The sequence below is a fragment of the Pipistrellus kuhlii genome, unplaced genomic scaffold (genome assembly GCF_014108245.1).
Source record: "Pipistrellus kuhlii isolate mPipKuh1 unplaced genomic scaffold, mPipKuh1.p scaffold_m20_p_10, whole genome shotgun sequence".
Classification (NCBI taxonomy): domain Eukaryota; kingdom Metazoa; phylum Chordata; class Mammalia; order Chiroptera; family Vespertilionidae; genus Pipistrellus; species Pipistrellus kuhlii.
This window is the reverse complement of record NW_023425405.1, coordinates 30,296,812-30,324,643: the sequence shown is the minus strand read 5'-3', so window position 1 is coordinate 30,324,643 and position 27,832 is coordinate 30,296,812. Positions and strand designations below refer to the sequence as shown.

General features: G+C 35.8%; 1 protein-coding gene across 2 annotated transcripts in view; it reads right to left on the bottom strand.

Moving 5' to 3' along the window:
• Positions 1–27,545, bottom strand: part of MEOX2 (mesenchyme homeobox 2) — a 64,227-nt gene extending 36,682 nt beyond the window's left edge. Inside the window, exon 1 of one of the 2 annotated variants that reach the window (XM_036429283.2) lies at positions 26,585–27,545. In XM_036429283.2, the coding sequence (XP_036285176.1) occupies positions 26,585–27,098 (514 nt within the window). In that variant the 5' untranslated portion in view covers positions 27,099–27,545. The remainder of the gene's footprint in view (positions 1–26,584) is intronic. The other variant, XM_036429284.2, reaches the window with a different exon arrangement.
• Positions 27,546–27,832: the final 287 nt, after the last annotated feature.

Below are 27,832 nucleotides of genomic sequence, written 5' to 3'. Positions count from 1 at the left end.
GCAATGAGTACCTGGAATATAAAGAAATGATGTAATCTTCCCAGAAAAAAGTAGGCTGAGGTCCTGTGGTTAACTGAATGATAAGCTAAAGGAAGTAATACGTTTTATAGCAAAAAATAAAATGAAAAAATATATCTGTCACAGTGGTAAGGAAAGGATATGGCAAAAGTATAGGTGCTGAGCCTATGGGATCATGGGACAAGTAAAGGCAAATTAGAATACTTCAGAGATCCAGGGGTGAGATGGATCCATATAATTTTTTAAAAGATACTTTTATTGATTTCAGAGAGAAGGAGGGAGAGGGAGAGAGAGAGAGAGATAGGAACATCATCGATGAGAATCATCGATCAGCTACATCCTGAATGCCTCACACTGGGGGATCAAGCCCGCAACCCAGGCATGTGTCCTGACTGTAAATAGAACCATGACCTCCTAGTTCAATAGGTTGGCGCTTAACCACTGAGCAACACCAGCCGGGTGGATCCATATAATTTGCAAAAAAATTATTTCTAAACTCTCAAAGTTGGTGACCAGAGAGGCCTAGGCTTACAGATAAATGACTCTGAGGATCATCTCTAAAAAAGGGTGGATGTCAGGAGAGTTCTCACCAGTCATACTCTACTAATTGCCTATTGACATTCAACTTGATTGTCCACAGATTTCAAGTAAAATTCTTCCCCCAAACTAAATTCTTTTCCTTTTCCAACCTCTCTATCTGTTTTCCCATTTTCAGGCTCAAATTCCTTAATGAACTTTTATTCTTTCTACTTTTCTCCATTCCCTACAACCTATAAGTCACAATGTTTTGTGTACTTTCCCTTCAAAATGGCAAATGTCTGAGTCAGGTTCAGCATCTTGTGCTAAGATTACTTCAATAATCACTTAGCCCACCACACTTTTTTACCTGCTTTCTAGATACTTCTGAATTTACTTTCACTCTGTCTTTTAAAGTATGTTCCTATTATATTAAGGTATTCTATGTTCCAATGATGCTGGTGGCATTACTGAATCCCAAGAACATGTCAAACCAATTCCATCTCCTCTGATTACAATTATTCATAAAGTGTTTACAGGGTTCTTCTCACTATACTAAGTGCCAATAACTGTGCCGGGAGCTGTGGACACAAAGATGAGTAAGAAATTATTCCTGGCCTTGAGGAGCTCTCAGAATGGGAGAGAATAAATAGAGAGGAGGGAGGGAAGAAAAAGATCTATGGATTTTAATTATCCTCTTGTTTGTACTATTCTGTACTTATAAATTTTAAAATAAAAAGTCAATTAGACTGACAAATAAGTCAATACAATGAAGGAGAAGGTAGTAGAGCTGAGGGATTTCCATAGTGGTTTCTATGGAGGAGCAGAGAAAATAAGGGAAGGAAAGAGAAGGAAAAAGAGGGAAATCGCTCACCTTTTTGATTTACTAGTAAGTTAAGCGGGAATCTCATAGAAGATAAGTGTAAGCCAGAACTGGGAGAAGGAGAAAAGTTTATCTAAAGGGGAAACCCAGAATTGCATTAAGGTCAGAGTGAACAGAGGAGGGATAGATCACTTGAAATGCACTGGGACACTGTCTCAAAGTGTTAGATACAAGGATGTGGGGAAAGAGGAATGATGAGGACAGGGCCAGCCTGGAAGAGCCTTTGATTTCCATGCCAAGGATTTTATCTTGATAACAGAAAGTCATTGATGGTTTTTAAACAAGGGTAATAAATACTGATTTTGAATGTCTAATTTTGATATCTAAAAATAAGTTTAATATGTGCTCCCTACTGCTATGAAAATCTGCACGCTCCTACCTAGAGCAATTAAAGGCAAGAATAATTTAATATTTCATCCCTACTAATAGAGCATGGTGAGAATTGGACAAAAAACAACAACAATCAATCAATTCTAGCATAATCCTGAAATGGTCAAAGATGATAAACTATTGTCTCTGGTAAAATTCCAAACAATTTGTAATTACTAAAAAAATATAATACTTTAAAAATATAATTTCTATAGCATTCTTTATGCTGAGATAATAATAGTAGCTAACCTGTAAGTAGTATCTCTTATGTGCCAGGCTGTATTATAAGGTATACATTTATTGACTCAATTCATCCTTCATTTTAGAAATTAAGAAACTGAGGCTCAGAGAGATTCAGTAACACAAGTAAGCTCACATGGTCAATAAAGCACAGAGCTAGGGTTTAATCCTGAGCAAATCCTTCCACCAGAGTCTGTGGAACCCGTATCAAAAGTGATCCTACAGAGAAATGCAAAATAAGGAAGAAAAAATGCCATGGCAACATTGAATGGCTTGTACCTTCTCAATCTAAAGACTTCAAAGCCGCATACAATTTCACAATTGTCAAGGTCTTTAATTGCATGGGTGTCCGCATCATTAGAAAAACGACATGATTACTTGGTAATTTCACTTCCGCACCACAAGACCACATCCTGGGAGGAAGGAATGATCTAGAACCCATTCAATATTAACCCATTTTCTTAGCCTTGAATCTACCAACAAGGGATCAACATAGCTTGCACAATACCCCCTTTAATAGTGTGATGTTAATGTTGGGTCTGATGATAAAGTATCAGGCTTCAATTGCTTTTAACCTATAGGTTTCTCAGCAATGAATTAATTTTCTTTGGGTTTTCATGACAATTTGTTTTCAACTGCAGTTATGTTCTTTTTTACTGCTCAAAAGAAACCATCCCTACTTGTTCAAGGGTCAACTTTATGATGGGTGAGCTGAGGGTAGGATAGTCTTAGGATACGATTTTAGAACCATGTCACAAAGTAATTATTCATATTTCCTAAATACTCTCACTAGTTTATAATAACTTCAATAAAATGTATGTGCCATAAAAGCATAGAACATATGTTGTGACATCTTCTGTAAGCACCAGTCATGTAAGCAGATCTCTTCTCAGCCAAAAAAAGAAAAAAGAAAAAAGAAAAAAAGAGAGCTCCTCTTTGGAAAGAAGCACTGACATCTCATTAGAAGAGAAAATATCTACTATGAGTATAAACTGTATCTACTATTAGTATAAACTATATCATGGCCCACATAAAAAGTTAAATAAACTATATTATATTATCGGAAGAACTACTAAGGCAGCATAATTTTTAAAATTAAATTAACTTTTTTATTTTGAGATCATTGTTGACTCACATCTAATCAAAAGTAGCTAGCACAAGGAAATACTAAAACAAAATAACACCTGGAAATGAATCCTTACTCAGTTTTATTCAGTGGTAAATCTTCCAAAATTATTACACAATATCACAATCAAAATATTGATATTGAAATAGTCAAGAGACAGAAACTTCATCCCCATAAAGGTCCCTCATGTGGCTCTTTTACAGGGACACTCAATTCCCTCTGGTCTCCACTCCTTCCTTAACTCCTAGCAACAACGAATCTACTCTCTGTTTCTATCACTTTGACCTTTAAGAATGTTACATAAATAGAATAATATGGGACATAACCTTTGGAATTGGCTTTTTCCACTCACTATAATTTTCTGGAAAGTCATCCAAGTTGTTGAGGTTCATCAATATTTCCCTCCTCTTTAATTACTGATCCTCTTAATAGGATCTTTCACCGAATAAAAGTTGGCTTAAGTAGAGCTATTGTTGTCTTAAAGTGTTTTAGTTTATGAAGCTGGCAACACTTTTCTTGGACCATCCCCTAAAGATAGACTTTTTTTTTTTTTTTTTTTTTTTTGGCACCTTTTGTGTTTGTGTTTGTTGGTGTTTTGAGGTTGCTGGATTCTTTAGCTCCAAGTCTAGGGCATAAAAGGCAACAGCAAACCCAGGGAACTTCCCATCATATTATTGTCTCAAAGTCTCAAAACCTCCAGCCATTCTCCCTTCATTTCTCTCTCTTTCCAAATCTTTTTAAGTTTGTTTTATAAGTAATATTCAAGTGTTTTTAGTCATACATTGTAAAAGGACATGAAATATGTACATTTGTTCTGTCAGAATCAGAATCCTAGCAAATCTACCTTTAATATTTAAACTTACTTATAAACTAGGCAATGTTATTTTAAAATATGATTGGTGTAGCTAACCTAGAGCAATTAAAGGCAAGATATTGCATCTTTCTTGTAAGCTGTGTTTATTCGCAAATACCATAAAAAGATCAGTAGTAGGGAAAAAAATGATCTTTCACTCTCCTGTGTGTATATGGAATGCAAGTTTCATATCTATGTCTGTTATATGTCAAGAGATGCCTAATGTCTAAACCCAGAATTTTAAACACTTGAGAGCAAAGCAGATCACATTTATTTATTTTTAAAAGTTTCATGCCATTTAGATCATTTTCTTTCTACAATTATTCAGGTACGTACTTATTATATTCTTTTATCAAAAATTTGAACAGAAACTCTGTACCAGACATTGTCTTATGCACTTGGAACTAAAGTTTCAATCTTTGCAATCAAGTTCAGGTAACACCTGTTAATAAATAATGTTGATGTAAAATGACTCATTCAAAAATAAAAGGATAGGTTACTATGGAGAGGAAGGGAGAGAATACCTTTTCTAGAATGAGTTAAGGATTGCTTCCAGGAGGAAGTGACTTCTAGGGTGGGTCTTAAGGAATGAGTGGAATTTCTGAAGATGGGGATGGAGTGGGGGGGTGGGGAGAGCGGGGAAAGAGGGTATTCCAGACAAAGGAAATAGCAAGAACAAATGCTTACAAACACAAAAGAGCACAGTGTGTCCTTCCCTTTGGAAAGCAATGCTCTCCTGGGGTTGAAGCCAGAACAAAGAGAATGCTGAGGAATTGGAGGAAAAAAATTGGCAAAAGAATATGGGCTGGAAGCAACAGGGAGTATATGACTTTGAGGGTTTTAATCCCGGCAGAATTAGGTGGGTGTGACTGAAGAGCAGGAACCTGGCCTTATTCTTTAGATTGGCTCCACTCCACCCACCCGTAAGGGTTTCTCAATCCAGGCACTGAGGACACTTTGAACCAGATGACTCCTTGTTTGGGGGGCTGACCTGTGTATTGTATTGAAAGATGTTTAGCAGCATCATTCCACTACGTTCAAGTTGTGACAGTTATTTGTCTCTAGATACTATAAGTGTATCTTGAGAAATAAAATCATCCCAGGTCTAGAACAATTGATCCCCTCCAAAGTTCTAATGCTGTGCCTGACCCAGTCAGTGGCCACTGAAGGTTATTTAAATCAACAGTCACATTTGCAGCATAAAAAACCTGAGGAATAAAGCTTTGGCATAAACTGCAGAGGGACTCGTAATGATCAGGCAAACAAAACTGCATTTCTAAATTAAGAAATGAAAGAGAGTAAGGGAAATATTAAACAGAATATAAAATTGATAGATAATGATGACTAAATACATGAATAGCTTTTCTGTTGGTAAGTGGCTATCTTCTTTCCACATCAAACTTGACCTAATCTATGACTGAGATCTTGGAGTTAAGCTAATAAGCATGGATGGAGAGAGAAATATTCACATTATTTTAATTTTCTTCTTAGTTGATGAATACATTACCATTCTTGTTAAGTTGACTTGGCCACATAGGCACCTACAGGATATACTGGGCCTAAGCTTTAGACACTTTTTGCTTTTTAAATCAACCACTCATTTTATTAGAAGTATAACACTTTGCCAATGGGAGGCAGTCAGTATGCACATTTTAAATGACTGAAGGGGTGCTTGGAATGAATCAGTCATCCTAAAAGTATGATCAACCATTTCAAAGTGACATTCTTAAATGGATTTTCCATTTATGGCTGGGCAAACACAAGCAGTACCGTGCATAGCACATAATGCATTTATCCTGGCAAGGATTAGAGCAGGTGCTATAACCACGAAAGTCATTCTCTGAAAGAAGGTAACATCACAAAAACAAAGACTGTGGTTTTGGCATTAGTAGCACCATTCTACTCCAGTGAGCTAGTTGACAAATATTCCAGTATCAGATAGTGACTGGCTGGGGTAGCAGATAGAAGTGCTAGCTACTTCCACTATAGTTATATTTAATCACATAATATGAGACAGCAATAAGCAATGAAACAAGTCAAGTTAAACAAAGTAAAATAAGACTTTTATAGAGTTATACATAACTTTGAAAAGTTAACTATTTTACTTTTATTTCAGGCAACACCATCCTTACACCATGGAATTAAAAAAGGACAAAATCACTTCTCCCCAACACTACAATTTATTCTCTTGTTTGGTGCTTAGTCAACTACTGATATTTGCCTATAGATTATTTTTGAAAGGAAAAAATAAAATCAGCCAAACACCATTATTTCGAGGTTTTCAAAGAAGGATACCATCTAAAGTAATCTATAATAATAAAAGCATAATATGAAAATCAACTGAATGGCCTAACAGTGAAGTGTCCATCTGGATGACCACACTATGACACCCACTGGCCAGGCCAGCAAAGTTGAGTGTCATGCAATTGGTTGGGGGGGGGCTCACCATTGCCCCATGATCATCCCACTGAGGGAGGCCCAGGCCACCAACCAGCGGGCTGTGGCAGGTGGGTGGACCGTCCCTCTCCCTAGGTGGGGCAATAGATCATGGGGCTTCTGGACTGTGAGAGGGCGCTGGCCAGGCTGAGGGGACCCCCCCAAGTGCATAAATTTTGTGCAGCAGGCCTCCAGTGTTAATATAATGCATACCACTATTTTTTTTAGGTAAGTGTTTGCATTTGTATTTTTTTAGTTCTCCATTTTTTTCTAAACTAAAAGCAAGTAAGTAGATATGGAAATACATGTTGAATCAACTCATTATAATCAATAAAAAAGCTCTCATAGCACCAGGTGAATATCAGTTGTACTATCTTCTAGTGAGATTTTAACTGTTAGCAGATCCAAACTTTTGAATGATACTGGATTCAGAAGTAAAAGAATAAAGATAGCACTGGTCATATAATACCTTAATAAAAAAAAAATGAAAGAAAAAAAAATGGGAGGGGGGATTGGTAAGATATGTACACATATAATACCTTAATAAAAAAAAGTGAAGGAAAAAAAAAGATAGCACTGGAAAAATTAAACATATTTTGTAGTTGCCAGGCAATATAATATTTCAATGTTGAGTAATGCATTAATCTCCTATAGGAATAAGCAGACTTTTAGTTTCCATAGTCTTATAAGCCAAATTTTGATATTTTTGGCTTAGAACAATGGAGCAAGCCCCCATTCCTTCAGATTTTTTCCACATCCTCTTTAATACCCACACAGAGCTGTGACTGAAAGACTGAAGTAGTTTGGTAATATATTTGTATTTCATCCTGAGATTTATAAAAAATGGAGCTACTCCAAAAGATGTAAGACTAAATGTAGTGCATATGAAAATTTAAAAAGCCAACTCTGTTAAATCAGTCAATGTTTCCCAAAGTTAGAAAGTAGAAGTCTAACAAAATGAATTCTTCATGTTCTGGAGGTCAAAGTCTAAAGTATCATCAATACTTTGGGAACAGAAGCTCTATGATTAAAAGGTCTATATACATTTTTATTTATTTATTTATTTATTTATTTATTTATTTATTTAATATACTTTATTTGAACAGAGAGGAAGGGAGAGAGATAGAGAGCTAGAAACATCGATGAGAGAGAGTCATCGATCAGCTGCCTCTTGCACACCCCCTACTGGGGATATGCCCGCAACCAAGGTACATGCCCTCGACCGGAATCGAACCTGGGTTCCTTCAGTCCCCAAGCCGACGCTCTATCCATTGAGCCAAACCGGTCTCGGCTATATACATTTTTATAAAATAATTCAGAGATGTAAATTACTGTAGCCTCCAATGTATTAGTGTAGCAGTCATTTTACCTGCAAGTAAATAACCAAAGCTATACATGCGAATAAAATGTCAACTTTCCCATTGTAATTCCCAAATATGAAAGCCACACAGAGCCTACTGGTATGACTTTCACAGCCAACAAACTGTATTTGCTTAAAAGTTTCAGGAAAGTCTAAAACGAATATAGTTATACATTTATGGATGAGAAGTTAATGAGTAGAAAGATCCAATTTTCAAAAAAGAAGGAATGAAATAAGAACTCTCATCTTGTCCCAAATCTGTTACCATCAAGCTAGAGAAATTTCTATAATAATCTTTAACATATCTGAATGATATTGCACTAAGTTAATGTTTAAAAGAAACAAAATGGATGTGCCAATGTTATGAAAGCAGAACAATTATAAATCACTGAACAATGTGCTAGTGTAAGGCAGGCAGTGGGAAGCAGGGGTACGGTAATGGGTAATCGGATCATTCCAGTCACTGGCAGACACAAAACAACTTGCTATCTTCATCTCCCCAGTTACACTCATGATCCTTTCAACTTCATCTATTTGAAAAAATATATCCCATGATTTAATAAGCTTACCAAACCCTAAGATGAAGAAAAATTTTAGTTCAAATAAAAATTTTAATTCAGATCAAGTGTTTATTTTGTAGCATTATAATTGTTAAAAAATATCAAAACTACAGTTATTAGAGCTACAAAAGCTAATGACTACAGATAAAAGACACAGGTTAAGAAAAATTTGCTCTGTTACTGAGGCAAATAAATTCCTTAATGAAAAATAAAGGGTAAACACAAAATGCAGGGAAAACAGCAATGTTCCACCTTTTGGAATTTTATTTTTGGGGTGCATTTTCAGTTTTTTTCTTTAATGTTTATTTATTTCCTTTGCATCTTATTTGTTTCGGATCTTTCTGGGAGTTTGGCATTTGCCCTGCTTTTATATGAAATTGTATTTTCCCTAGTGGGTTGCTGGTTAGAATGCATGTGCATTTACTTGAAAGGTACTTATTTATTTTAGTAAGATAAATAAAAACAAAGCATAAGTCCAAAATCCTATGAAATTCAATAAGCTGGATAACAAACAAAAAAGCCCTCCCAATTGATGCTTGATATTTACTCTTTAACCATGACCCTGCCTTTTAAGAGAAGTTCTTATATGAGGACCAATGACCATTTAATTTGAAGTAGAATATAAAGAGAAAGGTAAAACATCTCTAGAGCTAATTCAGTTTGGGGTCCATGGCCTCCAGATTCCTAGGCTTTCCTCTTCAAATTTCCTATGTTCCTATAACTCAAGCTTTCTACTTAAGGGCCCGACAGAGTTTATTCTTGGCTTCGTTTCTGCACTTTTGCTGAATGTCAAGGTTTGAGGTTTGTTGAATTCCTGTTCTGTGGAAAGCTTCTGGACTTTCTAGCAGGTGTAAGGACCCTATGGCTCCTTCTGTTGCATCTCATTTCCACTTATTCAATACTTTATCTTGGAGGATGAAGCAAATGTGACTTTCGTGTTTCCTGGCAGTCTCTTGCTTCAAAGGACTTAATGGTGATTTGTTTATTTCCCAGGAAATGGAAACCAGTCAGTGATGACAGATTTATTAGTTAAGTGGACATCACACACAAAAAATCCTTTTCTTGCAGTTCAGGCTTCCTTCTAACCACACTCTAAATGTTCAAGACAACGTTATATATTTTGGCAAATCAAACTCATGTGAATTAATATAGTCAAATTTGTGAATTGATATGACTTCCTCCACATACTTTTCCAGAATAGCTTAGAGGAAAGAAAATGAGGTGGTGGTGGTGGTGGGGGGGGACTAATATTAATCTAAAATAAGAGGGGGGAAAAGGCATTCTAATAAAATGGTAACACTATTAACTTTAGGAAAATAATTAAAGGAATAATAAAGCAAAGGTGACGAATTGGAAAGATTCAAGTAAGATGTTTGGAATTCAGAAAGAGAACTTACAACAGAGGAAAACTCTGAAATTTCAAGCCATGAGCTGGTTTTGAGTATAACACTATAGATTTTTCATATTAATCACTAATAGAACATTACTTCATGTTTAAAATTTTAAAATATATTGGAAGAATAGGTCTCAAATCCAGAATGGCCCAAATTCTTGCTTCTGAATGAATTACTGATTTTAGCAGGAAATAAATGATGCAAGAAAGACACCAGTCATTATCTCATCAATGGAAATTCCCTCTCTTCCACATTCATTTTTTAAAAATCAGTGAACTAACTTTCAATACTCATTCAAATTATATGGACCTTTGTAATTAAATTATCATATTTCTAGCCTAGGAAAGTAAATTTATATGATATCCTTGACCTTATTGTAGAAAATAACCCACTGAGCCATCTTCAAAAGAAAAATTTCAGGTATCTGACATCTTACTAAAGAATCAGAATGAAAATTTCAAACAGCAGATTAGAGAAATAAGAGAAAGAAACTGAATTGGAAGTTATTAGTCCCAGTTTTGCAAACATTATTTTAAGGGTTCTACGCTCTAAACCTCAATGTTCTCATCTATAAGATTGAGGGGTGATTTTGATGAATGCTGGAATCTCTTCCAATTCTAACATTCTGTGAACTTTTTTAAAGATAGCCTGCGGGAAAGTCTCAATAGCTTTCAAGATAAAGATGAAAAGTCATTTCATTTGTTTCACAATTCTCATCTAAAGTCAGTGCCTGAAATATGAGACAACCTATACATGAGACATGATATGCAAATATCTTCTACAATGTCTTCTAGGGGGTTAATTCTCCTGAGCCTTATCAAGATGACATCAATTTCATGCCCCAAAAAATATAGCATATTTGACCAGCTAGCAAAATACCTTACCTTTCACTCTGGTTTTATCAAATGACATCCTAGCAATAATATTATAAATTACAGAGTTTAGTTATCTACAATTAATTACTGCCCACAAACCTTGATGCATAACACAAAGGAATGCTTAAATCATAACAATTGAGGATCTGAAAAAAAAATGACTTAGGAATAAATTTGTGGATGATTCCAGGAAACCAAAACCTATCCTGTATTTCATGTCTATATTAATCAACGAGGAGCCTGGCTGGCATGGCTCAGATGTTGAGAGTCGACCTATGAACCAGGAGGTCACAGTTGGACTCCTGGTCAAGGTACATGCCCTGGTTGCAGGCTTCATCCCCAGTAGGGGGCATATAGGAGGCAGCCAATCAGCGATTCTCTCTCATTATTAATGTTTTTATCTCTTCCTCTCTCTTCTTCTCTGAATTCAATAAATATTCAATATATATATATATATATATATATATATATATATATATATATATATTTAAATTACAAAAAACAAAGATCCTTATATTTTTCCCCCAAAGGTGTTTTGATCCAGTTCACAATGTAATAGATTTTCATGCACTCATGACTTCAGAAGTTGATCGTAAGAAGTAAGATAAATTGAGGCATGTTCATCATTTCCTGAAACTTCTATGGATTTCTTTGGATATTTTCATCATGTATGCTGAGTTATTATATCCTCTATCTTACTGTTACATCCAGTTGTTTCCATCTTAGTCTTTGCTACTATGCTGTGGATCTTTCTAGAAACCTCAGTTTGTTCTATTCATTGTAGTGGACTCAACAGTATAAAGTCCTTACAGAATCATGTCCCTGGCACATAGTAGGTATTTAGTGAATTATGTCAGAATCTGTGAATTATAATACCATTGAAATACCTATGGCATTCATGTGTGTGTGTGTGTGTCCTGGGCCAGGGAAGAATAGGCTACAATTTGCCACTAATTTCCATTTATCTAACTAGTTCTTCTCTGAGCTACTTGTTCCTGATGAATTTAACTTGATCAAAAATACTAATGCTGCTTCAGTGATTCAAAATGAAGTGTATTGCTATTAGAAAGTGTATAATGAGGAAGTTTTAAAAAAATATTAGAAATACAGAGAAATTGTGAGACAGAATGTATATCTAACCTGAGAATAACACAACCACCTCAGGAAGAAAATCTCTTAATCAGACTTCTGCTTGTGTATCCCCTCAGAAGCAGCTACTCCCCAGGTTAGGACAGTTAAATTAAGGTTCCACTTTATTCCAGCCACTTTGAATAACATTTACATTTTCTATTGGTTTGGTTTAGTTTTCTCACTTTCTGAGCTTTTTAAGGCAAAACCATTCAATTTGGAAGTCACCGGCTTCTACTGTGCACCAATATGCATTTAACTAATTGGCTGTATTTAACATAGTTAATACTTTTTAAAAAGAGTTGCTTTGCATATGCAGACTATTTCTTCTAAGGGGTTTCTGTAAAAATGAATAAATAAACAAATAAATAACCTCTTATTTTTGTATCCATGAAAAAGGCATAGTATTTTTTCAGTTGGGGAAAAACTAAGATGCATTATTAAACTGCAAGCAAAAAAAAAAAAAAAGATTGCTATTAATAGGTTATCACATCCACACATTTATATACCAATGGCTACCAATATAATATGAGCAAATTCTCAATATAAAAGTAAATCATCTATTTCATCTACTATAAACTATTAAAATGTTTTACCCACTCTTCTACACTGCCAATAAAACTTTATTACAAATTACATTTGGTCTGGCCTTCTTCTGTTCCAAAATCTCTGTAAAAAAATGAGAGTTACATGGACACTTATACATGCTTTGCCCAGTGCTGTAAGTTACTTATTTTGTGTGTGTGTGTGTGTGTGTGTGTGTGTGTGTGTTCCTAAGATAGCCTAAATGCAATCATTAACAATTTTATACATTTTCATACTTGAATGTACATCCTCAACTCGTAATTCTAACAGGAATGTATCCAGTGATATCTTTGCTTACCTTAATATTGCCTTTTCTCCCACAAATCACTAGCACTTCAATCATCAATTGATTACCAATTAATCTCTATTAAAAGTGAATCCACTAATGAATAGTCCTCCTACTCCCACATATTCAAAACTCTGTGGTTGCGGCACTTCATTGTGTAATATATAGCCACAGTCAAACAGGCCCAGATGTTTCACTGTAGGCATAAGGCTTCATATATTTCGTTCTCCCTTGCATTTGCTCTTTTTCTCATGCCAAAGGCAAACATATCCTCATTTTCTTCTCAGAAAGTTAAAAATTTCCCCTATTAGGCTCTTCTGTTGGTCAACTACCTGACTTTTGCAATTCTGGAATTCATACCAGAGATCATAAAAGACCAAACCTTTTTAGAGGCTTTGAAAGTTAATAATGTTTTATCATTAATTGCCACTGTCTGATGATATTACGTTTTCATACTTTCCCCCGGAAAATCCAGCCTAATTCCTGGCATGTTCCCCACCCGTTCCCAGAAAAATGTTCTCCTCCCTATTCCTCAAGAGGCCTGGAAGAATCTCCCTAGTTGACCCTACATTTTTTAATGTGCTTTCATTGTTTGCTTTCCCATTTCCAAAACTCCATTTTTTTTTACATTTACATCCATTGTTATATGGCACTTAACTTCATTCTAATGTTGTATACATAAATCAATAATTTAATGTCTATATTTTGCTGTTATTTTGATAACTAGCCAAATTTCAGGCTTGTAGATTACGTTTTGTTAATAATTATTTTAGGATGCACTTTGATCCCTGCAGAACTATGGATGTATTTTAAGTAAACACTTATTTGAGTAAACCCAGCATTTATACAAAACGTTTTATAATATTATGCTCCTTGCATTTTGCTTTCAGATATGCTCCAACTGTTACAGTTACAATTTTTTCAAAAAAATTGAATTACTACTTACATACAATATTATTTTGTATTAGTTTCAGTTGTACAGCATAGTGATTAGCCAATCATATACTTCACAGTGTTCCTCCATGATATTTCCAGTACCTGAGTTATTTAAATAAATGCATATTAATTATTGTCCAGTTTTTTTTTATGAATGGTAAATATATGCCATGTAATCACAAGTATTTCACTTTAGGAAGCATCCATAAAAATCAATCAGAAATGAACACTTAAGATAATTACTTAAGCCAGATATTCATTAAACTCTCCTATGGATTGTTCATAACTCTTCTGAATTTATCCTGCTACTATATGCCTGGAACTAAAAGTCTCAGAAAACCCCTAACACAGATCACTCACTCATCATTAAAGAAACTTTTTCTAGGCAGCAAATAGGATTTACCTAGCACTTCTGTGCACCTAACCCAATGTTGGGTAATCATATTAAAAGAAAAAGAAGGCACTGACTTTTCCTTTGGGATTGCATATAACTCAAAACTAGAGACCTGAAATAGGAACAGCAAAGAGAACCATCAAGTAAAATTTAAGTGTCTTATGATGCACTCTATAGACATTAATTTGGAAAGGGAAGGGATTTACAGACCTGAGAAGTATCTCAAGTAAGATCTTAATGAAAATAATGAATATATATTAGAAAAACATATTGCAGGCTGTGGGATAAAAATACAAGATGGCAGATAGCATAGAACTAAAGGCACACACACACACAAACACACACGTGCATGTAAAAACTAATGAAATTTGATTAAGGTTAGTGGATTGCATCAATACCAGTTTCCTAGATTGTACCAGTATCAATTTCCTGGTTTTGTTATTGAATTATAATTATGCAAGACATTACCACCGAGGTACAGGAAACTGGGCAAAATGTATTAGTATGTGGGATTCTTCTGTATTATGTCTTACAACTGCATGTGAATTTACAATTTTCTCAAAATAAAAAGGTTTTCTATAGTGTTAGACATAAACGACTTTATTGAAGAAATATTAATTAAAATAAAAGCCAAACCAATGTCAACAAAACTGCCTCTACTAATCAATAAAGCCTTTAATGATTGAGGTGGGATATTACAGATGAAAGCCAATTAATTTAAAGTCCTGAATTCTTATCCAAGGAAATTAGATAGTAAGTAATGTTCTTTAGTAGATGGGGAGTTGCAGAAAATCTTATGGAAAACTCCTTATATGCAGCTATAACTGTATACATTTAAGAACCCACATTAAAAAAGTATAAGAACACTGTTTAAAAGTTCCTTTTAGCATGTGTTACACAGACTATAAAAGAATGTTTTGCCAGGAAAACACTACTATAAATCTATCTATTTACCTGATTATAAAAATAATATATATGAGATTATATTATATGTTGAATTATATATCAGATTATATATTACTTATATTTTGTATGTATGTTTGATACTAAACAAATTTGCATACAAGAATCAATACAAGTAAAATCTAGTAGTATGTTATTGATGGACATTAGTCAAAATTTTATTTTACAGTCAATATAGAATTCTATTAGGGAAGGATGAGAAGAGATAAAGTTACTCAGAAGATCTGGGAAGAAAACAAAATTAGGTGCAAGAGACATTTGTGTGAGAATAGGAAGAAATATATACAAGGATGTGCAATGGTATGGATTTGGGCTGAGCTGTGTTAGAAAAAGCAGCATAGCTAAGTCCTGAATATAAAAGGAGAAATCATCATTTGAGACCATTAATATGAAGGCATTTTGAATGTAAATTAAAATTAACTATGTACATGAGGAATTGTTTTGGAAATAAAATTACATTTTGCCAAAAAAAATAATAATCTTGGAAAAACCAACTGTATTTTTCACGTTTAATTTTGTGTTTTGAGGTTTTAGTAAGAAAAAATGATCTGGAATTAGCATGATAGGTCAGTGTGAAGTGTGTTCCAGATGTTATATGGTTCATTGTTTTGGGGAGGAGCAGATGAGTCTGATGTTTACAGTTTGTGGGAAAGATGGGTGTGGGTAGGAAAGCAGGAGAAACAAGGAAAACACATCTGGTTAGCCAAGGCAAAATGCCAACCAACCATTAATATTTTTTAGTATCTTCTGTGTCAGGAGATTACAGGGTGGGCAAATGTAGGTTTACAGTTCTGAGTGGATGGCACAATTTATACTTGTATTAGTATTTATTAATTATGGCATTATTTACCATATGAAAAACTGTAAATGTACTTTGTCACATCCTTTATATTAAATTTAAAAAGATCAATACTTATCTAACAATGTAGATAAAGTTAATGACCTGAGACAAGGAGAACTGATAACTGTTTATTTGTTGCTATTTATAACTTTGAACACAAAAAAGCAAATGCATTATAGGTAAAGCTCAACTTGGCAAAATTTATGTGTATTAAATTAAAAAAATTAAAGTAGGTAACATATTCTTCACTTCACATATGGCTACCCAAAATATGATTCTGGCTACAAAAGCATATATTATTTATTGGTATAATACAGCAAAGTCCATGTGCATATTGCCAGATATTAAACTCTGGTTTAAACTAAAATGCTATGGTTATTGTAGGAGATGTCAAAAATACGCAGCCACATAGGTAATCAAAAATAAATAAGAACTGTGTCCTTAGAAAATCGAAGCTAAGAAAGGATAACAGTATTCATATTCATAAAACAAGAATGAAAAACTACTGAGGTAATAGGACATAAAATCAGATTCAGAAAGAGGTAGTTTACACCCAAGTAAAGCACTTGGTGAAATTGCACTTTATTCCCTCAAATGCAGTAGCCAACATTTTAAATGATGCTGAAATTTATTTTTATTGGGAAGACTAAAACCTTAAGGTTTAAAAATATTTTATGAGATTTTCCTTGTAAGGGCACTAGGCTGAAGTCAGGATATGGAAGCTCAGCTGCCACTACTTGGCTGAATGGACAGACATTACTTAACTTCTCTGGGCGCTTTCTCTCATCTAGGAAATACAGTCATTGAACTGGGTGATGCCTTCCGTCTCTTCTAGTGTCTTAATTCTGATTCTAATGACCTGGTCCAACAGTACTGATTACAACTTATTAAAAAACAAACAAACGAAAGAAAAAAAACTTAACAAATTAAGCCTATCCTGAAATTCAAGAGTAATGACTAGTTGGTGTTTGACCCTTCTTGTCGCTGTTGTTTATGACTGAACATTCAGTGCTTTGTTCTTCCTGCACCCCTTTCCCTATTCCCTCTCATGATCTAGCAGTCAAGCAATCCTAGTCCTTTGAACTTCTCTTATTTTAGGGATTAAATTACTATGAATATAAAAGCTTGGAAAGAGTTAACTTTTAATACAGTGTTTGATTCTATTGTTTATGCAAAAGCAACTGCCACAGACCATCACTAAAATAATTTAAAAGGTCTCTGAAAGACATTCTGAATTGTCCACATTGAACTGTGGCTGCAGGAGTGGTAACTAAGCTAAATAGAGTGTAACTAACTAATCACTCAGAACTTGTGAGGTTTGCTTTTCTCTCTGGCCTCAACTTAAGCAATAATTCTCAATTTGTAACAAACAAATAAATCCACAAACAAGTTATTTTCTTTGAAAAGGGAAATTATCATCAAACTAAAATGGTTTTTATGTATTTTGTGGGGAATATAATGTATTTTAAGTGGTATTTGCTCTCTACATGGAACCACTAGGAATAACAAAGAGCTACAATACTTACATTCCTTCTGCAATAAACTCAATAGCACAGCAGAACATGTCACACCCAAACTCCAAGTCCACAGTTAAACGGAGACCTAAAATGTCACTGTCATATTCAAATCCCTTCTGTTAAAGTTCTGTTCCCTCCTGACTAAACACTGCTCTGTCCATTTCTCTTGAAAACAGGTGTTGGGTAGAGAAATGGCAGGACACGCTTAGGAAAGGAGGTCTGGAGACGCCCAAGCAAAAGAGGCGATGGCATAGGAATCTTCAGGGTGATTACGTGAAGGCAATTTGAGTCTTTTACACAATTTGGTCTAGAGCTCACCCTACATTTCAGGAAAATGGCATGGTACTACCGTGTTTCCCCGAAAATAAGACATCCTCCGAAAATAAGACCTAGTGCATGAAAAGATAAGACATCCCCTAAAAATAAGACCTAGCGCAACTTTGGGAGTAAAAAATTAATATAAGACACTGTCTTATTTTGGGGGAAACAGGGTACTAATTTGACGAACAGTTACAGATTATTTTAAATCTTTGGCAATCTTTCAAGCAGGCAACATTTGCTATAGCACTATTAGTAGTAAAAAAACACACACACACACAAATAAATAGGCAACATAGACAGAAATGGCTTTCAGATGGTGCATACCCACAACATGACTGCACCTACATTGATACATGACAAAAAGTATAGCCCCTACTGAGACAAACATTGTTTTAAGTAACATGATAATTGACTCGCTATGATTTTAGGAAATGAAGGTAGAGAGAAGTTAAATCACAGCTATGATTTTTTGGAAACGAAGGTAGAGAGAAGTGAAATCACACTCATAAGAGACAGAGTGAGACGCTGTGTTCTCCCAGATCTAGCCTGGCCACTCCTCAGAGGCCCGCATCCCTTAGGAATTCATCTACAGGGACTCCGGTGCTCAGAGTCTTTGTCTTCTGATGGCATCCGGCCATGGGATGCAACAGAGGGAGGCTGGGAGGCATGAAGACAGATTACCGGATTGATATTTGACATTACCTGCGATCCTCCACCTGAGGTCTTTACTTCCCTAGGAGCCTTCTCTCTGTGCCTCTCACCAGATTCTGGATTTTTAAGAAAGCTCTCTCTCCTTGCCCAAAATGTTTAGGTACATTAATGTTTTCCAACTGTGGGCAGGCCCTGGGTGAGTTACCGTTTCCTGTGGCTCTGCATGTGCTACACACCATCAAATAATCATCAAATTCTCTTAAATTATTTCTTTGAATGTGCCACCTATTTCCTTGTGTGATAGAATGACTAAGAAATAAGATAAATCCTTCATGATTTATCAACTAATGGCTAAATATGCAAAAACAAAATAGTGTTGCTGCTTCTTTTAATTTTTAATTTTTAAAAAATTTTTAAAATATATTTTATTGATTTTGTACAGAGAGGAAGGGAGAGAGATTTAGAGCTAGAAACATCGATGAGAGAGAGTCATCGATCAGCTGCCTCTTGCACACCTCCTACTGGGGATATGCCCACAACCAAGGTACATGCCCTTGACCGGAATCGAACCCGGGTCCCTTCAGTCCCCAAGCCGACGCTCTATCCATTGAGCCAAACCGGTTTCGGCTTCTTTTAATTTTTTAAAGCATCTGGATATCCAAGAAGAAGTTTAATAAAGCTTTATTGTCAGAAACAAAAAAATAGTTCTGGAAGAAAAGGTATCTATAATTCCCTGAATTTTGAAGGTAGACATGCAAAAATGGTAATCTAGAAATGTGAATGGCAGCAAGCTCTTGGATTTAGATGCCTAACCTCTGGCTTTCCTGTCATTTCCATCTATCTCTATACTTTACATCTACAAGCTGCCTAGTTTAATGCAATCAGACCCGTTTATATTTCAAATAAGAAAAAAACATTCCTAAGGAAATGTAGTTTACACCTGTAGTTGCAAAGATTTTAATCATGAAAAGCAGTATACACACTGAGAGCTTATTTTACCTTTGAAAAATATAAAATAAGGAGAGATGTCACAATTTCAACCTGTACAGTTAGTAGTAAAATGCTCTTTAGAGGATTCTTAAAATGTAAAAGCCATTTGTCAAATTACTAGTTTCTAACAAAATCATACATTTTATCTATTTAGTTCCCACTAAATTTTTAATGGTATAATTCGATTTTTCTGAACCACATGATTTTGCTATCTAAATAAATCAACCCGCTGTAAAATTTACTTCGTGGTCATTGTTCATTTCATAAGAGTCAGGACCATTTTATTCTGTTCAACAAATAAGCGTGTCCCTCAGTTTGGTTTGCTAGTTTTTCAAGAGGCTAAGAAAAATCACCCAAAAGTTTGCTGTGCCGTCCAGCCTGCCAGTGTAAGAAGCCATCTCTACAGACGCTGAGTACATTTCGCCACTACATTTGCAAATAACTATCACTTTGCAGAAATAAATTTTTATTTGGGTGTCATTTCTGGCAAAGCTTGAAGGCTATATTTTCAAAGGGTAAAATTCCAGGCCTTTAAAATTCTACTGGCATCCACCAGCCTAAGCTGGGCCCGCCTCTAGGTTTCCGCAGAGCCTGAGCAATGACTTCATCTTAATCATTTTCTTGCCCACAGTCATGTAAGATAACTGGAGCTTTTTTTCTTATAGTATTATGGGAATCTCTTGAAGCATGTGGAGAATAATGAGCTAGAGGGGAAAAAAGAAAACAAAAACTGCAGGAGAGTTGGCACGGTTGACTTTAATGACTGCCATTGATTACCAGCTTCATCCAGTTGGACTCTCCACACAGCTGTATATGCTTCAAGCCTAATATTTTATTTTGCAGCTAGAATATCTAACATCTTATTACAGTGTTTAAGGTGGATGCTCTCATCCAGAAGATCTGTTATCAAGTAATTAAATTTGAAATTCTATTAGTGTGTGTGCATTTCTACATAAACGTATTATTTTAAAGTGTGCTTTTACATATAGATGCCATGCTCTCATTAATATAACACTCTCCCTTTTTACCATTACCCTTTCCACTAAAACACAAAATAAACGAAAAACTATTAAAAAAAGTAACACTTTATACTCATAATTTCAATCCGTGTAGCTCTCTAGGTTCAAGAAACAAACCTACAACATGTTAGAAAGAAAACTTATGGAAAAATATAGGATTTTTAAATACATTTAAAACAATGGAATTAAGCTTATTCTATAAAATTTTGAAGAGGAACCAATTTTCAATCTAAATCTTTCATCAAAATCCCAATGGTTTTACTACTATAAATATTACCTTTTAAACACGTTATATTTGTAATAAAAGTAAAAACTCCAAGGATATAAGAATTAAGTCATCAAAATACAAAAATAGAAAATGCTGGCTTTTAAAAGTAGTATAGCAATATCATATAAGCTAATGATCCAATTTTTAAATTTTAATCTATATAGTAAAGAGATAGCAAATAATTATTTTTTAAGGAATTTTCCTCTCTCTCATACAAACCCTTTCCAAAAATGCATACATATAATACAAATTTTACCTGATTAGTCTTGTTCACATGCGCATGTAAGAGACCAAAGAACATATCATAAAGTATTTTCAGAACCTTATAAAAATAAGTATTCCAATACATAGTACCAAATTTATAGATAGTAACATGTATAAATTCAGAAATATTAAAGTGCTGTGGAAAATGTAACATTATAAATGAAGGTTTAATGAATAATAGGCTACTTTTTATTGTATATTTAAAATTCCAAATATAGAGGAAAAATAATTGACCCATTCAATTACATCTGAACGTTTACTCTTACCAAGTAACTTTCTGTTAATTTAGTTAAAATACATTAAAGGCTTTAATTGGAAATACTCTGAAATAAAAAAAAAATCGATGTGCTAAAAATTTACATAAACGAGTCAACAGATATATTATTATGTTGTATCATAGCATATCAGCTAGCATAACTTCCTTAAAGTGAAAATAAATCCCCTGCACTTTTATAATGTAAGTAGAAAACCATAGAGGAAAGGTTATCAGATTTAAATTAATTCTGCCTCAACGTAGGTAATGCTAATTGAAGATTGAGACCTGAATAACTGTTACCATTGTAAGTTATACTCCAGGAGAAATAAAATATCCTGCAAAGTTTTATCCAGTTGGATTTTGAACTTCACCCATGACTATGATTTAGGAATAGTGTAGAGAGTGTTGCAAGTAACTTTCTTTATTGTGTTTCTCCAGGTTAACTTGGGAGGTTCAGTTTGACAAAAACTATTCCAAGAAATAGTCAGAAGAGCATCATAACAAAAATAGAAAAAAAAAATATCAGTGCTTCATTTTTTTGACAACTATAACAAAGTTTTATTAGTGATGACGAAACCATATTAATGACTACAACACAAATATAGAGAAATAAGTTGTGATAATAAAATGTGCTCTGTTGCTTAAATACATCAGACTTACCTCAATTTCTAAATTGTGGACTTTGGCCTTTGTTTGTGTTTCATCTGTTTTTAAACAAACCTTTGGAATCAGACACCAACACCATAATCCAGAAAATGTAATTTAACTGGCCACTTAAGAATTAATCCTCCCTATTTTATGATTACAATCATAGGCAAATATGATAATTTCATTTCATATGCTAATTTATTTTAGTCACAAAATATTTTATACAAAAAACAGTATGACAAAAATGCAGAAAATTTGAGAGATAAATCATCCAAAGTTAATACTCAACAAATACTAAATAACTCCTGTATGTATTTTATTTTTTAATATTTTTTCATTTTTAGAATTTATCATTTTTAGATGTTTGTAATCCTTATAGCAGGGCTGGAAAAGAGACCTATTCTGAAATTTTTGAAATAAATGACTGAAGTTAACAGAGTCAAAAATTAAATATATTATTGTATTATATTGGTTTTCCTCATTTGAAATGGAAATCTACAAACCCTCACATCATTGTTTTGTATTTCCAGCTGCCATTTTAAATATAGTAAATGAATAAAGTTGGCACCATTATAATGACATTTATACATGGGGATTTCTTACATAATTTAGCTCATATGGAAATAAAAATAATTTAAATAAATATGGAATTAGTCTCTCAAATTTTCCTGAATCTAAGGGAAGAAGTTGATCTCTTTTACTATTTCATTTTTGCTTAAAATTTATTTCTGAGACCCTTTAGGTCACACAACAGATATTGCAAGTTATTATAAATTCCAATGCTGTGATGAAGGGTCTATGTTTTTAAACCCAGAGGGAAAACACATTAATGCTTAAAATATATATGTTTTAGTAAACAAACTTCCAGGATGCCAACATAGTGGTTTCCATTAATAATCACTATAAACAAAGATTAAATTTTTCAATATTTAGTACTGAGTTTTGAACCCAAATGAAAGTTTTAGAAGTGTCATGCCTTACATTTAATGTTTTTCTTTTTCAAATAAACTATAAAGTTATTTACACAGAACTTGAAACTATTCCTATTTCTATAATGAATTTATTGCTGACTTTCAACAATAAAGCATCTTAATGTTACTCTTAACTTCTTAGTATAGTCATTTGAGAAAATGCATATAGGTCAGTGGTACTTAGGTTTTTTAATGTCAGGTCACCATTTAAAAGTGTTTACACCTAAAATGAATCTACCACTGCAAGAAAAATACTAAAAAATATTTTTATTGCATAAATTTGAGATATTTAATTTGTTCAACATTTTCTTATGATTACCAAGACCTAGTACACTATCTTTAAACTTCTAAAGCAAATATTAAAACAATAAACATCAGTAACACAGAAATGAACGGTAAAGTGACTTTTTTCCTTTTAGAAAACATAATGACTGAATATCTAGAAAAAGTTAGAATAGAATACCAGAGTTAGGATAGGTAAGATATTACTCTATGTTTAACTTCCAGATTGTCAATGTCATTCTTGTCATTTTGCATAAGAGGCATATGACAGACATAATTTGACAATAAACATTTTATATCTTGTAGCTATAAATAAAATATTTGTCATTTTACAAGAATCTAATATGATTCAAAAACTTGTAAAATCCACATTCCCAAATCTTTCCCTTTTTATATAAATGTTTTAATTCTGTATGAAAAATACTTATATCCATTCAATTAATTTAAATAGAAAATATTTACATGTTTATATCGTGTATTATCTTCATATAACCTAAAACTAGGTTGATTAATCTACTTTGGTTATTTTAACTGCTAGTGGGCATTTTATACCTATTACTGCATTGCTTGGCAAACAATCAAATGTAATTGAAGCCAAGTAATTCACCCTATTTATAGACTTTTTTTTCAGAATCACCTGCTTTGTATAGATTGTTTTAAGTACAGTTGTAAAGTTTCGATTTTTAAGAGCCTCTTTGAAGAGGTGGCAGATGTTGGCTTTGCTAATAACACTGGAAAGCAGAGCAGGTTCAAAGTTGCAAAAAAAAAATGTTTAACACATATAAAAATAACAGTGTGCTTTTCTATTAAGGTTGGTTATTTTCAACTGTCAATAAGTTATAATAGAAGAATAAAGTCCATAAATATTTGTTTCTAGATCCTTATGCTTTTTGAGTTTGAATAATTGTGTGTTTGGGATGGGAAATGTGTGTTATTGTATGCTGTTAAATGTTACAAATGGTAGATTTAGCATCATTACCATGGATCAAATTTGGGTTGCTTTTCAATATTTTCTGGTGCTTAAAATCATATTAAAATTCCACATGGTCATGCACACATACAAGATATCTGGGTATCAGATGCAAGGATACAGAATTTGGTTCCGACTTTGCACTGGATTTATGTACTGTGTTTACTCTGAACTATAAATACATAGTTATTATAAACTGCCCAACAAAATATAAATGGTCTCTATTAGGCATATGGCTTTTATCTAATATAATTTAAAAATCGCAAGAGTTCAGAATTTAATTTAATTCAGTTTTTTGGAAATAATAAAGAAGACAAGCAATGAGACATGTGTTAATAATATATCAGAATTATAGTGATTTTCTATATCACTTCAATTTTTGCTAGAACAAGATACCCTTACGACACTATAAAATAAAAGAGTTGTGAACATGAATTATGGAGGACCAAATACAATATCATCAGAGGAGAAAGATATCTTGAACTGAAATCTCTCCCAAGATACAACAGATATAAATTAACTCAAATAGTGAAACTGGCAAACTAAATTTTATTTTCAATGAGTGTACATATATTTAACTGGAAACTATTGTGATATTTCCTTTTAACTAGTCAAAATTTCTTTCAAAAGAACCCATCAAAGAAAATGCTTATTCTAACTCCCCAGCGATTCTATCCTTGGTGATGACTAACTGTAGTTCCTACTTAAGATGTAATCTGTCAATACTATATGGATGTTAACTTTTGTGTCTGTTTATTTTTCCTGCACTCTATGAGCTTCAACATGTAAAAATAAACTTATTTTGTTATATGGTTATTTTCCACCAAAGGAGAGTGGAACTATTAATGGAACCCATTTTCTTAAAGTTGTTATTAAAATGACTAGGGTTGTAGATGCTTTGATACACTTTCCCTGTTTCCTCCCAACCCAAATAGCATGTGTCCATATGAAAATCCTGTTTGCCCTAAGCAACTTGGTAGGTGCAGTGGTTCAGGTCAGCAAGCAAAAGGAACAACAACCTCTTGCATAGATTTCTCATTGCAGAAAGTAAAGCGAATGGTGAGAGCTTCTGGCAATTGCAGAAGTGAGCTGACAAATCTGAACTGGAATCTGTTTCAAAACAAAATTATATCGATATCAAGTGCTGTGTCTGATCGGATCACAGCATTCTAAATTTTTTGTCGTTGTTGTTTAATATGGAAGATGGAAGCCTTCTTATTATGATTAACCTTTTTAACTCTGTCTCGAGAGTTTCACTTATGGCTAATAACAACTATTAATAATTAGTGATACTACTGGTAACTTTCTTAGGTATAAACTAATTTGTGATCCAGTATTAAAAGTTTACCTCTGACCTTGGAAAGCAAAGGTTAGATTTCCCATAACTCATCCTGAAGAACCATATAGCACAGCTGCGAAGGAAAAATGAAATAATGTGGGCGCCCGTTGTCATTTATGTGGGATCTTACCTAAAGCATGAAAAAAATATATAAACTTTTTTCCAGTCTTTCAAACCAATGCCTTGAATTACCTGCTAGAGCTGTTAAACCAATTCCTCAAAGGTAGAAGATGCGTAAATATCATATTAAACAAATGACACTTTCCGAAAAAAACGGATGGCAGGTTGCAGCGCTGTAGCTACTGAAGAAAACTCACAACTCGCTTAATTGTAAAACATCCTTGAAGGGCGAGGGTTGCCTGGAAAACTTGTTTCTCCTGATTGGGACCATTTGCTTGGCAGGCTGTGCCTTCCAGCACCCCTTTTTGTGTGGCTACTCAACATATTCCCCAGGAAGACCAGTGTCTCCAGCATACCCTTGGGTACACCGGCCTGGGGGTACCAAAACAGCACCACTGGGGCTACTGTGAGTTCCCAGCACTTTCCCGATAATCCTCAATTGGAGGAGGATATTACTTTCCTCTTTTGAAATTCGGATTCTCTCTTTAGACCAGTGCCACAATACAACTATGATTACGACTCCTATTCCTTCAAGTGTCTGAGCATGTATGTATTAACAATTTTCTAGCACATTCCTCAAAATCTTCTGAATTCCTAGATGCTATCTCCTTCCCCAAGAAAGGGAAATGTTTACCATTTAGAAAAGGGTGCTATTTAAAGAACTCTGAAATCAGAATTTAAAAAAAAAAATCTAAAACTTTTTTTTCTCTCATACGCTCTGCCAAGTTCCACTGCAAGTTCCAAATATTGTGCAATAATCTGGAAATCCAGTTAACGATGGGAAAAATCGAGCCACTCAAGAGCCGGGAACTTGCAAGGGAAAAAGTCAAGGAGCGGAGCCCCGCACGCACGCCCGGCGGACAGACGCTGCATCCCAGGGCGCACTCCCCTCCCCATCGCTCGGATGGAAGGTCACGCTTTGCAATCGATTTCACATACTGTCACCCGTCCTTTTTTTTATCCTCAACCCTCTGGTAAACTAGTTTGGACCTTGGAGCGCCTGGCGCTGCTGGCTGCCGTTCTACCCTCGCAGAAGCACGTGTCCCCACATCACAGGGCTGGGGCGGCCCCCGCGGAATGTGGCGGCGGGGAGCCAGGGAGGGCAAGACAGGTACCCTCTTCCCTGCCTCCTCGCCGCGGGCGGCTGGGGCATCTTCCCCGCTGTCTCCCCGCCCCTTTTGCCCAGGGTGCCTGGCGCGCCTTACCTGAGCTGTCGCTCTTTCTCTTGCCGCCACTTCTCTTGTCCGCCTCGGCGGGGGACAGCGCCTGGCGGCCGTAGTCCCCGGGCGCGCACGCCGCCCCGGTCGGGGTGCTGGAGCCCAGGCTGGAGGAGTTGGAGCACAGGACCGGCGGGCTGCTGCCCATCTCCGGGGGCCCTCCCGAGTCCGGCTGGAGGCAGAGGCTGTGCCGGGCCGCGCTCGGCGGGGAGGACATCTGCGGGAGGTGCCAGTTGGTTTGCAGAGCCTGGTGCTGCTGCTGCTGGTGGTGGTGGTGGTGATGGTGGTGGTGGTGGTGGTGTCCCCTGTGGTGCTGGCTGGCAAACATGCCCTCCTCGTTGGGGTATCCCGCGATTATGCAAGACGAGGAAGACGTGGAGAGCTCGGGGTAGGACATATGGTCGGATCTTCCGTGGAGGGCGAGGGAGGACTGGGAGAACGGGTGCAAGCCCTGCGCGGCGGCATGAGGGCTGCGCAGGCAGCCAAAGAGCGGGTGTTCCATAGCATGCAAGTCGTGGGTTCCCGGCGGGAGACTTCGCGAAGCTTGCAAACGGCCACCACCCTCTGTCCCTGTTCACAGTAAACAGTGCGACTTTCCCCCTCCCCGAGCGACAGCCACTGGCGCTTCAGCTTCAGCAGAGCTGGGATAATCCCGGTCCTGAGCCCTAGCGGCCAGTCTCCTTTACATATAAACACTCTGACCTGGAGGAGCTTCCCTCCGAGCGACTCAGATGTCAAGAGAAGGAGAGGTGGAAGCCAAAAGAAGGTGGTCCCAGAGAACTGCTTTCAGGGGGAAACGGCTCTGGGAGGTTATAAATAGAGTGTAATGTGAGCTGGGGGCTGGCTCAGGAGCCCAGCGCTGACCACATGCAAACTCCCTCCAAAATTCCCGCTCAGTCTGCGCCACGCGCTTCCAGTTCCACTTCCTAAAGCTGCTGGACGCACACGGCGCCCACGCCCGCCCGCCCCTGCCGGCCGCGGCTCTGCACGGCGCCCCGCGCTCCACCCCAGCCCGGGGCTGCTCTCCCGCCCAGCCCGCAGCCGAGGCGCGGCGCTCCGGCCGGACCCAGCCCGCACTCCCTGTCCCGCCGCCCACTTCGCTCAGGAAAGGTGTCTTGTTTGCTGCTTGGACACTGTCACCTGCACGAAAGCCGGGGACTGCGTCTAGCTATTGAGGAGCACTAGGGTTAAGGGAAAGGATCAGAGCTAGACGGGTGCGCGCTTCCAGAAAACTTC